Genomic DNA, 16,922 nt, shown 5'->3' with positions numbered 1-16,922 from the left:
TTTTATCAGCATGAAATATTAAAATAATCAGCTGAACTTTAACATAGACAGAAATAAACAACTGTAACTATAATAAAATATATTATTACAAAGAATTAAAATTTTTTGAGCAAGTATTACTATGATCTACATAAAGAAATATAAAGTTACTTTAATTATATTACCTGAGGCTGTTGTGTTCATGTTAAAATAAAGTGATATAGTTATTTGACTGAATGATTTATGCTTACTTAATATTAATGGATATAATTTAAATTATAGAATATCAATTACTGGAATATTTACCTTAAATTATCTTTAAAAAAATAAATAATCAAAAGAGGTAAAATGCTTTTTTCTTTTTCTTTTTTTTTATACAATGTTTAGTCTTTTAAATAGAACATAGATTTATTTTTTAATTCAAATTTTTTTTACCTAAAATGATCAAACATATGATTTTTTATATACATATATATTAAATAAATGTCCCTAAAAGTTAATAATAATAATAATAATAATACAAGTGGCACAGCAGCAATTAAGAATCTATGAAAAGTATGATAAATATATAGATGTATCAGGGTTGGTTCTGTAGTTTATGTAAATGAGGATGAATGTGAGTGATCTGATTGGCTCCTGTCTCAGCCCCTCCTCCTCCTTATATAGTTTCTGATTCTTCAACAACTCATCAGATCAACCACCATGTGTTTGTTGAACTTGAGCCTTGTGTTGGGGATCATCCTGACCGCTTTTGCCCTCACTGCCACCACGGCCGCCCCCACCACCGCCACCACCGCCGCCCCCACTGCCGCCCCCCACCCCTCTGAGGTGTCGGGCGTCCGCACGCTGCTGATTGGTCTACAGGCTCCCCTGAATGCCTCCTTCCCCTTCAGCGCTCTGCGGCTGGGCTCGGCCGTACAGATCGCAGTCGAGAAGGTGAACTCCAACCCGTCGCTGCTGGGGAACTACAGCCTGGACTTTGTGTTCAGAAACACCAACTGTGACCCCAAACAGTCACTTGGGGGCTTCATCCACCAGGTGTGGAAGGAGAACGTGTCAGCGCTGTTCGGACCAGCGTGTCCCGAGGAAGCAGAGGTTGGTGTTTGGTCAGGGATACTACGATCGATCGGGTTGAGAAAAAACAGTAACACTTTACTTGAAGTTTTATACATGAAGGTTGACATTACACCGTCATTATTATGACATGAACACCTGTCATTAACATGAATTAGGTGTCATGAACACTGTCGTTAAGTGTTGTTCGTAACCCTAACTCTTCGTGACCCTAACCCTACCTAACCCCAACCCTAACCTTAAACCCTAACCCTACCTAACCCCAACCCTAACCTTAAACCCCAACCCTAACCTTAAACCCTAACCCTACCTAACCCCAACCCAAACCTTAAACCCTAACCCTACTTAACCCTTCATTACCCTAACCCTACTTAACCCTTCATTACCCTAACCTTAAACCCTAACCCTACTTAACCCTTCATTACCCCAACCTTACCCAATCCCTAACACTCCCGAATACCATAACCCTAAGTTACCCCAACCCTTTGTTACCCTGACCCTACCTAACCCCTAACCCTACCTAACCCTTCATTACCCTAACCCTTCATTACTCTAACTCCTAACCCTACTAAACCTTAACAATTTGTTACCATAATTCTACCAAACCCATAACCCTATCTAACCCTTTGTTATTTTAACCCTACCTAACTTTAACCCTTCATTAGCCAAACTCTTCGTTACCTTAACCCCTATCTAACCCTTTGTTACCCTAACCTTAACCCTAACCATAATCCTACCTAACCCCTCGAGATTCCTCCACCTAACCCAAAAATGCCAATATAGTTTACACACATCAATGTTCATAATGACAGCGTAATATCAGCCTTATGTATAAAACTTCAAGTAAAGTCTTACCGAAAAAAACTACGACAACAAGATGATCACTTCCTGCATTCTTCTTCTTCTTCTTCTTGTTTTCAGGTGACAGGTCTGATCGCGTCAGCCTGGAACATCCCCATGTTCGGCTTCGTGGGTCAATCCTCCAAGATGGACAACAGGGAGATCTACGACTCCTACATTAAGATTGTTCCTCCTCTGAAGAGAAGCTCTGAGGTCCTGGTGAAGACTCTGGATCTGTTTGGGTGGAGACACGTGGCCATGATCGGAGGAGGTTTGGACTCCAACACGTGGGACAAAGTGGACGCGCTGTGGAAGACGGTGGAAGAGCCGCTAAGGGCCAGATTTAAACTGACCGCCGCCATCAAGTTTGACACCAGCAATGCTGAGCTGGTCCGCCAGAAGGTCCGCTACATCTCCACCGTGGCCAGAGGTGGAGCTTCACTTACTCACGTATTCACTCACTTTCTTACTTAGTTACTTACTCACTTAGTTACGTGCTTACTTATTTATGTGCTTACTTAATTAGTTGCTCAGTTATTTACTTACTTAGTTATGTACTTAGTTGCTTCCTAACTTAATTAGTCACGTATTTATTTACCTGTAGTTACTTAGGTACGTACTCAGTTAGTTGCTTACCGTACTTGTTTGCTTTGTTTTACTTATGTACCTTACCAACAACTCTTTCAACTAAATTATGCACTAACTTATTCACTTAGTTACATACTTATTTACTTAGTTACGTATTATTTGCTTTGTTATGTACTTATTTGCTTAGTTACATATTATTTGCTTAGTTTCATTCCTACTTTTGTACCCTATCAATTTCTATGTGTGTACTTACTGCTTACTATTTTTTATTTGAATAAATCATTGACTACCATATTACCTTATTATTACTTACCAAGTTACTAGCTTACTTAGTTACTTACCATACTGGCTTGTTTGTTTACTTACTTAGTTACTTACTTCATTACTTACTCACCATTTCTTTACTTTTTTAACCTATGTACTGTATTTATGAGTAACAATATTTTTAAACTAAATTATTCATGAATGTATTTATTTAGTAACTGATATGTATTTAATAACTTACTTATTTGCTTAGTTACTTAGGAACCCTATGTACTTCTATGTATGTACTTACCGCTTAACTAATTTGTATTTAACTAAATCATTGACTAATTTATTTACTTACTAATATTTTTATTTAGTTACTTCTTACTTTTTATCCTTATACTTACTTGATCAGTAACTTTTCTGCTTGTGTGTGTTTGCGTGTAGTGGTCGTGGTGCTCACTAACAGGGAGGACGCCATCTCTCTGCTGATGGAGGCGGAGCGTCAAGGTTTGATGAACGGAGACTATGTTTTTTTTCTGGTGCAGCATTTTGAGGTCAGTGGCAGCTTGATGATGAGTGACCTTCAAACACAACCAAACATTGCCCCAAGTCTTACTTCAAGTAGGACTTCTTCATCCCTGGCATATCATAAAAGTAACTTTTTTTGGTTTTGAGGGCCATTGTTTATTAAAAACAGCATTCCCTCTTTAGCAAACTTCGGCAAAAATGGAGAGAAGGAAGTTCCTTTGAACAAAGTGAGAACGCACACCGCAAACGCACCGCACACGCATCGCAACAGCATCAATAGCACACTGCAAACACGCCACAAACTCATCGCAATCACATCATGAACTGATTATATACTTGTCGCAAACTCACTGCAAACACACCGCAAACTCATCAAAAACTCTTTATAAACCTATAGCAAAATCATTTTAAAACTATCACAAACCTATCGCAAATTCATAGTAAACACTATCAACCTATCGCAAAGTGCAAACTCATAGTAAACACTATTAACTTACCGCAATCTCATCATAAACTCATTCTAAACCTATTGCAACTCATTACAAAACCTATCACAAACACATCTCAATCTCATTGAAATCTAGTTATAAACCTAAAGCAAACTTATCTCAAACATTCCGTGAACTCGTCGCAAACACACCACAAACTCAACAAAAACACATCTTTAACCATTCGCAAACTTATAATAAACCTTTCATTAACTTGCTAACTAATCGCATTATTCACCATAAACTTATCACACACTGATGGCAAATGCTTCATGAAGGTAAAACCTGAGAGCAAACCTCCGTCCTGAGTCTGGCAGCCATCTTTGATGACCATGTTTCAGGACAACCGGTGGAAATATGCTCTGAACAGCAGAGAAAACATGGCGGCCGTCAGAGCATTCGACATGGCCTTCGTCATCGCGCAGAAGTCCTATGATGGCTACGAGTACTACGACTTCAACGAGCAGGTCTACGAGAGGCTGAAAGGACCTCCGTTCAGGAGCAACCTGACATCAGAGCGAGAGGCGAGTTGACGAGAAGCTTCACAACACTGAAGGATCTTTCTCCCCTGAACCAATGCTTTGTGCTCCTCAGGTCAGCCCTTACGCCGCCTACCTGCACGACGCAGTGTTGCTTTATGCCATGGGACTGAAGGAAGTCCTGAAAGATGGAAAAGATCCTCAGGACGGACAGCAGCTCCTTCAGAGGCTAAAGAACAAAAGCAACATCCGTTTTAATGGTAACATTAACCGACTTAAGACTCAAGGTCAAAGACTTGACATTTGAACTGCCCTTTAACTCAAAGACTTGAGACTTGACTTGAGACTTTAACTTAAAAAGTTAGGACTTGACTTGAGACTCAAAGTAAAAGACTTAAAGGGGGGTATCAAGTTTTTTTTAGATATCTTTTTTTTAGATATGAAGTTTTTTTAAACATGCTACCCAAATTATTTTGGAACATGCAGCAAATAAAAAAAAAACTTAAAAGAAATTTCCCTCTGCAGCACATGGTTCATGACGTTGTCTCTCAGCTGTTTGCTGTGATTGCAGCTGATTTGACGGAGCTTAATGCGTACATTAATTAGTACAGACAACATAAGCCATGGGTTTCTTACAAAAGTATTCAAAATAAGTAAATTAAAAGCTAAATCTGCGGAGGCGGGTGCTGTGGCCTGAACTAAGGAAGAGAACATAGGAGGGGGGGGGGGGCGATGGGGGGGGGGGGCTCTGCTGTGGAGCAGTGGGCGGTAACTCAGCTGGTGACGAAAGGTCCGAGGTGTCTCTAGGAGGTGGGGGCCTTCCTAGGAGGACTCAGGCGTATTTACACCTAAAATGGATGCTGTCAGAATTTTTAAAGATTACTCAAACATACATGAATGAGCCAAGGCAACACTCCAGGCATGTTTTTAATGAGGGAATGACATAGTAACATGAAATAAATCTTGAAAAAGTCAATTTTTCATAATACCCCCACTTTAAGACTTGAAGTGAAAGGTTTAACTTGGGACAAGAACTTAAAGAGTTAGGACTTGACTTGAGACTCAAGGTCAAAAGCTTGGCTTAGACTTGAACTTGAAGACTTGAAACTTGATGTGATTATTCACTTGTACTAAAGCTCAAATACTAAAGGCTTGAATTTAGAGACTTGTAAACATATCTGAGTAATTCTCACCCTTAAAAGTGGTTTGACACCGTCCGGTGTGAACACCTTGACTGAGAACTGCACCGCCTTTTTCTCTGCAGGGGCGACTGGATTGGTCCACTTTGATGAGGAGGGGGAGAGAAACTTGGACTATTCCATTTATGATCTGCAGCACATCGAAGACACCATCAAGTTTGTGTCCATCCTCAATTATGACAGCTACACCAAAAAAGTCAGGTATTGAACCAAATAACTATTCCAATGTTGTACAGTTATTTTATTTGATTTAACTCTGTTTTGATTTCAGAGTGACTCCCAGGTTTGCGTCAGTGGTTTGGCCCACAGGTCGTCCGCCTTCCGACCTACCGGAGTGCGGTTTTAACAACGAGCTCTGCGAATGGCTGACTAATGGTACAGTAAACCTGACCCTTGACCTTGGATTCCCAGTGTCACTTTGGCCCCCCTTCTTGCAGATACCACATTGCTGTTCCTGCTCGTATCCTTCCCCATCATTGGTGTGCTAGCCCTGTGCTGCATTGGCATGCTGATGCTGCAGAAGCTTCGCCTGCAAACACGGCTAGGCAACTCGCTGTGGTGGATCCTGGACTATGCAGACATCACCATCATCAGGGACCCAACGGTATGACCACCGGACAACGTCCTATCTGTGACTGTAATGAGAGTAAAGTCTGTTCTGTTGTTGTTGCTGCTGCAGGGCTCTCAGCGACTTTCTCAGACCACCACACAGACCAGCAGCTCCCAGTCCAGCTTCTCCACCAACAGCTATGACCTCAGGGACAAGACGGGCAAGGAGCGCATTTACGCCACCATCGGACTCTACCAGGTACCGGAACCTTTTAAAAGTACAATAACCTTCTGCAGGTACCACAACCTTCTACAGGTACCAGAATCCTTGGAAAGTACAACAATCTTCCACAGGTACAATAAAACTTCCAAAGGCACCAGAACATTTTACAGATACCAGTACATACGAAAAGTATCCTAATCTTCCACAGGTATCAGAGCCACAGGGGATGTGACACCTTACTCAAGGAGAACATGCCTGTGTCTTTCTTTAATGTAACAAACCTGTTGTGTGTTCCCAGGGGAACCAGGTGGCCATCAAATACATCAATAACAATTTCATCTGTAATATCCAGAAGCCTTCCATTGTGGCCGAATTCAATGTGGTAAAGTACTAATGTCTGAACTTCTACACTACTACAGCCTAATATATCATATAAACAGACTAAAATTGACCAAAAACCGAGACAACATTCTTAAAAGTAAACCAAAAACAGACTTAAAGGACAAAATGCAACCAATATCAGACTTAGAAAAGACTAAAAATACATTGAAATAGACTGAAAACAGAAAAGCTCCCTAAACGTACCAGAAACCTGACTAAGAACAAGGAAAAAACTGCCTCCCGTGTTGGTCAGTTTGCAGTGGTGTGAGTGCAGTGTTTGCTGATCATGTGAAACTCTTTAAGACAGATGAAGGAGATGAAGCACGAGAACCTGGTGCAGTTCTTCGGGGTTTGCATCGAGCCTCCAAACGTGTGTCTGGTACTGCAGTACTGCAAGAAGGGCAGCCTGAAGGTGATGCCTCCCTCATTGTTAGAGCTTTCACAGCCTTGTTTCTAACGCGGTTTCTCTGCAGGACCTTTTCAAGGTTTCAGACGTTGAGCTCGACTCAATGTTCAAGCTGTCATTCGCCTACGACATCGTTAATGTTAGTCTGTAGGACCAGAAAAGTAATTCCCATCAGCACTGTGATGGTGAGTCTAATTGCTGTTTTTTCTTCACTGTGATTAAGGGAATGGAGTTCATCCATAAAAGCACCCTGAGGTTTCATGGGAACTTGAAGCCCAGCACGTGTTTGGTTGACAGTCGACTACAGATTAAACTCTCCGGCTTCGGCTTGTGGGAGTTCAGGAATGGAAACAGGAAGAAGATTGAATCACTGGAAAACCCAAAGTATGAAGGTGAGAACCTGTACCTTCATCCAGCTGATGGTGATGATATTTTCTGCAGCTGTTTCTCTGCATCGCAGAAATGTTCTGGACGGCTCCGGAGCTTCTGCGACAGGTTGGGCTGACAGTGAACGGGACGCCCAAAGGTGACGTCTACAGCTTTGCCATCATCATGTGGGAGTTGATGTACAACTCCAAGGCCGGCCCGTACCAGGACATCAACCTGGACCCCAAAGGTTCCCCATTCACATGAGGATGTCCATGTCCGTTGATGAAGTTGTGACATTAAAACCACATGAAACTTGTTTACCTGTTCTGAACCATTAATGCAGAAATCATCATGCAGCTCAGGACCCCGTTCCAAGGAGAGCCGCTCCGCCCCCTGCTGTCTGAGCAGCTCTGTGAGCAGAACATCAACGAGGTGCTCCGATCCTGCTGGAGCGAGAACCCAGAGCACCGGCCGCCGTTCGGCTCAATCAGGAGGAGGCTCAGAGACTCCAGTCCGGACAGGTAAGACTTATTTCACATCGGATCACTTCCTGATAAAAGATCGTAATATCCATTCAGATGTCGTTGTCTCTGTGCTGCAGTCACGCCAACATCCTGGATAATATGGTGGACAAGTTGGAGAAATATGCGACTCATCTGGAGGAAGTCGTGGAGGAGAGGACCAATCAGCTCACAGCAGAGAAGACCCGCGCAGACAGACTTCTGTCCAGCATGTTACCCAAGTAGCAACTTTGACTTTCCAGTCTTAAACCTTGGTCGAATCTTTAGGTCAAGACTTGACTTTTTAGAGGTTGAGTGTCTAGTCCTTCGGGATTTAGTATTCAAATCTTTAGAGATTGAGTTTAGAGTTTGAAATCTTTAGAGGTCAAGACTTCAGTGTTAAGAAGTATTTAGAGTGCTGAGTCTTAAGACTCAAGTCTTTAGAAATGAATTCCTAAGTCTTTAGAGGTTAAGCCGTTAGAGCTTGAGTCTCAAGTCTCAAGTCTTTAGATTGTCTCATATCTTTAGAGGTTGAATGTCTTAGTTCCCATTCAAGGCCAAGCAACACCTCTGATATTGTTTTTATTTTCTGCAGGTACATCGCTGATCAGCTGATGACGGGCAAGTGTGTGGAGCCACGCAGTTACGAGCTGGTGAGCATCTTCTTCTCCGACATCGTGGGCTTCACTTCCATGTGTTCACTCAGCTCAGCCATGGAAGTGGTGACATTCCTCAATGACCTCTACAGCCTGTTCGACGATATCATCAAGATGTACGACGTCTACAAGGTAAGGCTCCCACCTTGAGCCACGTGTCAGTTTGAGTCTTTAGAGTGTTGGGTCGTGTCTTGAGTATTTAAAGATTGAGTCTCGATGACAAGCTTTTCTTTTTTGTATCAGGTGGAAACTATTGGCGATGCCTACATGGTGGCGAGCGGTTTGCCGATCAGTAACGGCACCAAACACGCTCTGGAGATCTCAACAATGGCCCTGCACTTCCTCAGCTCCATCCAACTCTTCAGGATCCGCCACAGGCCCACAGAAAGCCTGCAGATCCGCGTTGGAATCCATTCTGGTAGGAACCTATTACTTTGGAAGGAAGTGTTTCCATAATAAAACTATAAAATCTAAGATTTTACCTTGAGTCTCAGAAAGACCAATGTAATATTTATAAAATGTACAGTTTCTCTGTGCTCCTATTGTGAAGGCACAGCTTAATTTTGAAGCTGTGCATGTGTGCTTTAAAGGTCCGGTAGTCGCTGGTGTGGTGGGAACAACAATGCCTCGGTACTGTCTGTTCGGGGACACGGTGAACACGGCCTCTCGTATGGAGAGCAACAGCCTGCGTGAGTCATGCCTCATTTTCTACATCTGCAACGACAACAACATAACAAGAGAAATAACAACATTTTATTCAGATTTCATCAGAATAACCTGTGAATATAATGACAATATCGGTCTCAGAAGCAAAAAGAGTTTGTGTCAGTAGGTAAAAATAGTTGACATATTTAATTTACAAATGACAAACAAACCTATGCAGCATAGCGACCTATCTGTGAAGTTTCAGCTTGCAGCTTGACTAATTTTGTGCAGCCTTTAAAGTTGATGCAAAAAACTGACTCCAAAAACACATAAAATGCAAAAAAAACAGCAAAACTACACAAAGTAATGCTATCAAACATACAAAATTAAAGACAAATACACAAAAAGGACAACCAAAACACACAAAATCACCCATGACACACATAACAAAAAATGCTAGTAGCAGCCTGGTTATCGTAAACAATGACCATGGAATGATATGCAGACATGGAGCAGTGATGAGGAGCAGCGTGTACATAGAGACTCACAGGAATGCAGTGAAAACTAATGATAATGTATTAATAATGTTCAAAGCCCTCAAGATCCACATTTCTCAGAGCACGGCCGACATCCTGATCCAGGACGGATCGTTTGAACTGGAGGAGCGAGGACAAGTGGATATGAAGGTGACTCTAGTATTACATGTCCTTTATTTAAGGAAAAAGATCTGCGTGCAATCTGTGTTTGTGTTCATCTCTGTTATTGTCATTAATTTTATGTTAAATCTGTGTGTGATTTTACTGTTATTTGTGTGTGTGTAACTAGAGTTATGTTTTATATCTTCTACGATCTGTGTTGTCAAATTTCATGCATAATCTGTGTGTACTTTTAGTGTTATTGGTATATAATTGTGTAATCTGTGTTTTTATCATATACCTTGTGTGTGATCTGAGTGCTCTTTGTGATAAAAGTATGTAAAATCTTGGAGTCATATTATTGTTATTTGTACAAAATCTGTTAATAAATATGTAACTTGTGAGTAACCTGTGTGTAGTCTGTGTTTAAAATGTGTAATCTGTGTATTTTTAGTGTTACTGGTATATAATATGTGTTATTATATAGCTTGTGTGTATTCTGTGTGTAATCTGCTGTTATATATCTCGTGAGTAATGTGTGTAATCCATGTTTTAAGTGTGTAATCTGTGTGTATTTTTGGTGTTATTGGTATATAAATTTAACGTGTGTAATATGGGTTTAAAATATGTAATTAGTATGTATTTTAGTGTTATGGCTACATAACCTGTGTGTAATCTGTGTGTTCCAGGGTAAAGGCTGCCATAACACTTATTGGCTGCTGAGCAAACGTGGATTTAATCCTCCTCTGATTGCTCACAGCTCTCTTTTTGCTGAACGCCAGGAAGCTCAAACTGAGGTATTGTTTGTTTCTATGAAGTTTTTGACTCTTTTATTTGTGACTCCTTTTATTTGTGACTCTTCTGTTTTTGTAGAAATCCGGACCAAGCCGAACGGTCGACAGAAAGGCTCCGAGAGTCCCGAGCAGATCTCCTCTGGCCGAGTCCTCCATGCCTTTAGTGCACATCTGACCTTTGACCTGAGCAACAACGGCTCCATGTTAGCATAACAACCACCGGATCCACAACCTCGACACTGTTCTCGCCTGTGGAAGGTTGTTGTACCCTCCGGGCCTGTAGATGGCAGTATATCAACCACAACATCAAACTATTAGAAGTAGAAAACGTGGATGGAAAGAGTCACGGCGATCCTTTTGTGTTCAAGGTTAATGTTTTGTTTTGTTTTTTAATTATTTATTGCATATTATTTAATCATTTATCATGATTTTCCTGCATTTTTATGTAAATATTCATTACCATTACCTTAGTTCCTGTTTTTGTCTTAATATACATATATTATTTATTTTATTTTATTTTTTTAAAAGGGGGAGTTGTAGTCTGACTAAGTTAATGTTTAGTCGCTATGTTCATGTGTCTTTCAAAAATAGCTGATACACATAGGTTGAGACTCTGTGATTTTGGTAAATTTGGAAGAACAACTTTAATAAATGTGCGTTATCTTAATTACTATTTAGAATGATCGGAATTAGTGTGAACATAGAAAACTCAAAATCCATGAACTATATGTTCACTGGAAACATGTATTTATTTATTAATCTTTGGACTTTTCTGTTGTAAAACTTGAGTTATTCACTTTAATAATAAACTAGTTAATCTGCGGGGTTGAAATAAACTTTTTCAGGTTGTAAGTAAAGCGTACATGAATCACCGAAACCAAAATGAACATCACATTATTCCCAGTTTGTGTTTATTAAAGGTAATGAACCAGGATTTAGACAGACCCTGGCATGAGTGAACCAGTAATCAGACTAATTCTTATCTTAATGATCCAGTTATTAGACTGACCCGCAGTGCTGAGTGAATGTGTCAGATTATTTCCAATAATACATATTTGATAAAGTAGCTGATACTAAACTTTAGGCGGTAAACTACTAAACTTTGCTAAAACTTGACTAGCTAATGTAATGAAGCTAAACAACGAGTCATCAGCATTTTCCACACATCAGGAATTAGTCAGCACCATCAGCAGCAGGACCATGGACGACACGCCTGAGACACGAAGAGACGTTTTTAGTGTCAGTGTCAGCTGTTGCTGGTCATTGAGTTCATGTTTACCTGTTATTATTATTCCTCTGGTCAAAGACCCTCCACCTGCTGACAAACCACAACGTGAGTTCGTAACATCACATGACCACGTCACATGACTCCCTTGAGCTTACATACCTTTGAGGTAAAACTCAGCGCTGAGAACGCCGTCGATCGACTCCGACTGTGTCAAACTCCTCGCCAAGCACGGACTCTGAAAAATGCAGAGTCATCAACGAGCACAGGCTAAACCAGAGGTTCCCCGACCTTTTTCGGTCGTGACCCCATTTCGATATCACAAATGTCTGGCAACCCCAGAGACATTTTTTTTTTTTTTTGTAGAATAAGTTTTAGATCAAGTTTATTAAAATATGTTACAAATACAGAATAGCCACGTAAGATATTTTATGCTATGGAAGCATACAGTATACTGTATGTACCATAATGAAATTTAAAATGGATTAACAGAAATGCTTTTTCATTTTCAAAATATAGCTACATTTTTTAACTCATAACTGCTTTTTTTCTTCAAGGTTGCTCATTTTGTAACTTAATTAAAATGAGAGAGGAAATTACATTTAAGTTTTAATTTACAAAAGATGCCCCAGCAAATAGTTACCAAAATTGAATTTGAAATGGAAAATTTGAAAAGTCTAATGCATTGAAACTTGAAGCTTTATTATTTGACTTTTAAATCAAATTGGTAACAAATAAACAAAATCGCAACCATGGCACAGATAAGCTTCCATATTATACTGCAGTTTATTTGGACTAGATTTATGTGATGTGTGATGTGTAAAATAATATTAATAAAAAAAAAATGTGTTATTTTTTTTTTAACCAATTACTAGACATTTCAGGTGAACCCATTTTAATTCCAGGCGACCCCATGTGGGGTCGCGACCCCATCGTTATAAAACAGTGGACTAAACACTGATTCATCATTAAGCACAGACAAAACGCTGAGTTATCACTGAGCACAGACTAAATGCTGAGTCATCACTGATCACAGATTAAATGCTGAGTCGTCGCTGATTGCGTCCTAAATGCTGAGTCATCACTGATCACAGACTAAACGCAGAGTCATCACTAAGTACAGATTAAATGCTGAGTCTGCGCTGATTGTGGACCAAACGTTGAGTCATCACTGATCACAGACTAAACGCTGAGTCGTGGTTCTGCTCACCGGCTGACAGGCGAGGCGCTCTGAGTCGCAGATGTGAACCTCACAGTGCAGCCACACCGTGGAGACTTTCTCCAGCCGCTGGAAACGGAAAGAGTTGAACTTGAAGGTGGAGCGGCTGTCTTTGGCGTTGTCGAAGATGGTCACAGTGTTGTCTGAGGAGCAGCTGGAAGGAAAACACGCCAACAATTCATCGTCTCGAAAAAATTAGACACAAAACAACGGCAAAAATAGAAAAACAACTTAAAAAACTCGGAAACTGACAAACGAAAATAACACCCATGTGAACAAAGTGTTGTGTGAACAGTTCCCAGTAATAACCATTACAAAGGTCATCATGCCTGTTGATTATTAGGCTCCACCTCTTCCTGTCTGTGGAGTAAGGAGTGGGCGTGGCCCAGCAGTTACTGATCACCACTTTGAACCTGAGACACAAAAAACATCAATAGTATCACCTCTGTAAGGTCCATGGCCCACAGGTTTTTAAAAAAATCTAAAGCACAACTTTGGGTCCAAAAGTGAGTTGCGTATCTATTTTCAATGAATCGGGAGAAACAAAGAAAGAGCTGCTTTTATTTTGAAGGGCATTTATAGCATAGCATCCCCTACCTGTTACTCAGACCTTTAGCTTCGATGCCGATGAAAACCTCGGAGCCGATCTCGGACGTCTCGATGAAGAACGGAGCGTCTTTGGTGTACAGGTACTTGGAATTCTGGGAAACAGGAAACCTTATTTGTTGTTTGTTTGTAAACAATAACACGACAAAGCTTATGTTTACATTTATTTAGTTTTGTTTGTAAATGCTTTCTCATTGTGGGTAAACCAGCGTCACAATAAGACTCATTCACATTGTGTTTTATTGTGTTTCTGTAGCAAAAATGTTGGTCGTTCATTGGGTGACATGTGACTCTTCATTGGTGGACAGTGTCACATGGTTAAAGACCAAACATGCAGAATGAAAACAGCCAGTTTTCGACCACCAAAAATTAAAAGAACCCAATAAAACAACACAAAACAACCACAAAAACACATTAAAGTGCATATAAACGAGATTAAAAGGACACAACAATGAAAAATACATTAACATAGACAAACAACATTATAAACCTTAATAATGACATAGAAATACAAGAACTTAGTAACAGTAACATAAAAACAACCAAAACACAAAAAACAACTGATGAAAACAAGCCGAAAAGTACATAAAAACAACAAAATCCACCCAAAAACAACAATCTAGAAGTCTGAATCAATTAAAAAAAATGTAACCAATTAATTGCAAATGTAATTAATTAATTACAAATAATTTGATCTCGTGAATTTTTAATGAACACATTGAATAATGAAGTTATTGCACACATAATGTAAACCTTGAACATTCAAATAAGTTCTGAAATTATTGCTCTTTTACATTCAGCTGCTGAGGCACAGCAGTATGTGCAGAGCAGCTCTCTGTTCATAAACCACTACTGCTACTATTATTATGAATTAATTGATATAAAAACAAATGCTAATTTTAATAATGCTAATTCCTTTTCTTATTGCCAATGTGGAAGTATGCTTTGTAGATTCACTCACAGTCAAAGCAAACTGCAGACTCAGAGTTAAAGTAAGCTGTGACACACACACAGCTGTCTGTTCTAACAGAGGTGCAGTGGTCACGCTTTGTTCTTCTTCTTGGTAGTAAATGCTAAGCTCCACCTACTTCTCTCAGACCCCGGTCCTCCAGTTTGTAGTCTATAGCCTCTTTAGCTTTGTTGCTGTTAGCGTGTCTAACATTGGCTCACTGCTTGCTCGCACCAGTAGACTATTAATTATTTTCCTTAACAAATTAATTTGGAAGAAATAATGCAAAAAAGATAATCTAAAATATTGACAGCCCTGACAAAACTACAAATTAACAGAAAAAGAACTTCAAAATGCATGAGAACAATGTAAAAACAACAGAAAAATGACAGAAAACCCATTAACAACACGTGAAAAATGACCAAAACAGAATGTGGTTCTTATATTTTTTCCTTAATAATAGCAGGTTTTTGGGGGGTGAGTCCAGTTGAGGCTGTGCGTGGGGGACGTGTATGCAGAGGACAAGGAGGTACGACTCACCGAGAAGACGTTCATGGACAACTGAGACCTAAACGTTCCTACGCTCCCATTGTTCACATAAACTGTGGCCACTCTGGAAGAAGCAGACGGTTTAGTGAAAAAAACGCTGAAAGTCTTTGGGTCAGCGAGAACCTGCAACTGGCACTGTGTGGTGTGGGGGCCGCGTGGTCGGAGCGCCGGGTCTTACCTCTGGCTGAAGATGGCGCTGTGGAGCAGGTGGACGGCTCGGTAGCTGCAGCTGAAGGTGAAGTTCAGAGGCTGGTTTCGCACCGTCAGCAACGTGTCGTTGGACACGATGGCGTTAGAGAACGTGTACTTTGGGTCTTTACCCGCAGAGTACTGGAGGAACAGGATAACTCAGTCACGAAAATCACCAAGACAGCAGCCACATTGAAGATTGTCCAACTCTCTCAGTCTGTATATACTGGTTATACTGGTTATATTATTCTATAGTGTTTGGTTATACTGTTTACAGTGGTTTATAGTACTGGTCTAAACTGGTTTACACTAATTTAAAGTGGTTTATACTGGTTTTAAAGTGGTTTATACTGGTTTTAAAGTGGTTTATACTGGTTTTAAAGTGGTTTCATAATGGTTTACACTCATTTAAAGTGGTTTTATAATGGTTTACACTGGTTTACACTCATTTAAAGTAGTTTTCACTTGTTTACACTAATTTATAGTGGTTTATAATGGTTTACACTGATTTGCACTAATTTAAAGTGGTTTATAATGGTTTACACTGTTTTAAAATATATTAAAGTGGTTTATAATGGTTTACATTGGATGGTTTACACTGGTTTAAAGTGGTTTATTCTGGTTTACACTAATTTATAATGGTTTATAATGGTTTACGCTAATTTAAAGTGGTTTATAATGGTTTACACTGATTTACACTAATTTAAAGTGGTTTATAATGGTTTACACTGGTTTAAAATATATTAAAGTGATTTTTAATGGTTTACATTGGTTGGTTTACACTGGTTTAAAGTGGTTTAATCTGGTTTACACTAGTTTATAATGGTTTATACTGGTTTACACTAATTTAAAGTGGTTTATAATGGTTTACACTGTTTTAAAATAATTGAATGTGGTTTCTAATTGTTTACACTGGTTGGTTTACACTGGTTTATACTAATTTAAAGTGGTTTATACTGGTTTAAACTCATTTAAAGTGGTTTATATTGGTTTATACTGGTTTGTACTGGTTTACTGTGCATGCCCGTCCCTGTATGCGTAATTGGTGAAATATTCACCATGTGTGATAGCGGGACTGACCTCGGCCTGTGTGTTGCAGTAGGAGGAGTTTTTGGGCGTCAGGTCAGGGATGATGAAGCGGTAGAAGCCTGGCGTGTGTATCCCATTATAACACACTCCTCCCAGTGAGAGCTGCTCCATCTCCCAGCCGTATGGACACTCAGGGATGTTGGCGATGATGGTGTTGGGGAAGCAGGACACCATCACATAGTCTGAGACAGGAAGGAAAAATCAGCCATTTTTACATTTACTACCTTTTTTTTTTTTATTAATTTTGACATGATCGATGAATCATTTATTTATTTTTTTTCACTTCTAGTGTTTGTAAGTGATTCATTTTTGTTTGTTTGTTTGTTTAGTTTTTATATTGTTGAAAAATAAATACAGTGTAATAAAAATAAATAAAAATGTGAATAAAAAGAGCGTTTACCTGCTTTCTGTGGAGTGCAGCTCCAAGCTAAAGGCAGCAGTAACACCAGCACACACACAGCAGCCATCGTCCAAAAGGAAAACCTGCAAACCTCACTCCTCCTGTTAGAGGATC

General features: G+C 39.8%; 2 protein-coding genes across 3 annotated transcripts; one reads left to right on the top strand and one right to left on the bottom strand.

Annotated features, from left to right (window-relative positions):
- The first annotated feature begins 681 nt into the window (after positions 1-681).
- gucy2g (guanylate cyclase 2g) lies at positions 682-10,757 on the top strand. The gene is made up of 22 exons (XM_028476865.1): positions 682-1,074; positions 1,975-2,323; positions 3,175-3,284; positions 4,088-4,270; positions 4,341-4,485; positions 5,490-5,625; positions 5,696-5,799; positions 5,862-6,028; positions 6,104-6,232; positions 6,495-6,578; positions 6,885-6,989; positions 7,051-7,122; positions 7,207-7,375; positions 7,444-7,599; positions 7,696-7,873; positions 7,954-8,094; positions 8,448-8,640; positions 8,752-8,926; positions 9,099-9,197; positions 9,748-9,839; positions 10,478-10,585; positions 10,662-10,757. The coding sequence occupies exons 1-22, from the start codon at positions 682-684 to the stop codon at positions 10,755-10,757; spliced, it is 3,384 nt and encodes a 1,127-aa protein (XP_028332666.1).
- A 730-nt stretch (positions 10,758-11,487) lies between these two features.
- tectb (tectorin beta) lies at positions 11,488-16,922 on the bottom strand. 2 transcript variants are annotated; one of them, XM_028476526.1, is made up of 10 exons: positions 16,809-16,922; positions 16,400-16,590; positions 15,309-15,460; positions 15,122-15,194; positions 13,624-13,727; positions 13,356-13,439; positions 13,018-13,180; positions 11,970-12,045; positions 11,862-11,900; positions 11,488-11,795 (listed from the first exon to the last, which is right to left on the bottom strand). In XM_028476526.1, exons 1-10 carry the CDS (start codon positions 16,873-16,875, stop codon positions 11,749-11,751), a joined length of 996 nt encoding a protein of 331 aa, XP_028332327.1. In that variant the 5' UTR covers positions 16,876-16,922; the 3' UTR covers positions 11,488-11,748. The 2 variants fall into 2 exon arrangements, with proteins under 2 accessions (XP_028332327.1, XP_028332328.1); XM_028476527.1 differs by having other exon boundaries at positions 11,862-11,897.

Source organism: Gouania willdenowi, chromosome 19, assembly GCF_900634775.1.
Source record: "Gouania willdenowi chromosome 19, fGouWil2.1, whole genome shotgun sequence".
In the NCBI taxonomy this organism is placed as follows: Eukaryota; Metazoa; Chordata; class Actinopteri; order Blenniiformes; family Gobiesocidae; genus Gouania; species Gouania willdenowi.
The sequence above is the reverse complement of the archived record's forward strand: the minus strand, read 5'-3'. Positions and strand labels throughout refer to the sequence as shown.

Excerpts from the sequence above, each read along its gene's own strand:
- gucy2g (XM_028476865.1), top strand. The coding sequence starts at position 682 with ATGTGTTTGTTGAACTTGAGCCTTGTGTTGGGGATCATCCTGACCGCT. Across the intron at positions 4,271-4,340 it reads ACCTGACATCAGAGCGAGAG|GTCAGCCCTTACGCCGCCTA; the intron begins GCGAGTTGACGA and ends TGTGCTCCTCAG. Across the intron at positions 6,029-6,103 it reads CCATCATCAGGGACCCAACG|GGCTCTCAGCGACTTTCTCA; the intron begins GTATGACCACCG and ends TTGCTGCTGCAG.
- tectb (XM_028476526.1), bottom strand. The coding sequence starts at position 16,875 with ATGGCTGCTGTGTGTGTGCTGGTGTTACTGCTGCCTTTAGCTTGGAGC. Across the intron at positions 15,195-15,308 it reads AGCGCCATCTTCAGCCAGAG|AGTGGCCACAGTTTATGTGA; the intron begins GTAAGACCCGGC and ends TGCTTCTTCCAG. Across the intron at positions 11,796-11,861 it reads CAGAGGAATAATAATAACAG|GCGTGTCGTCCATGGTCCTG; the intron begins GTAAACATGAAC and ends TTCGTGTCTCAG.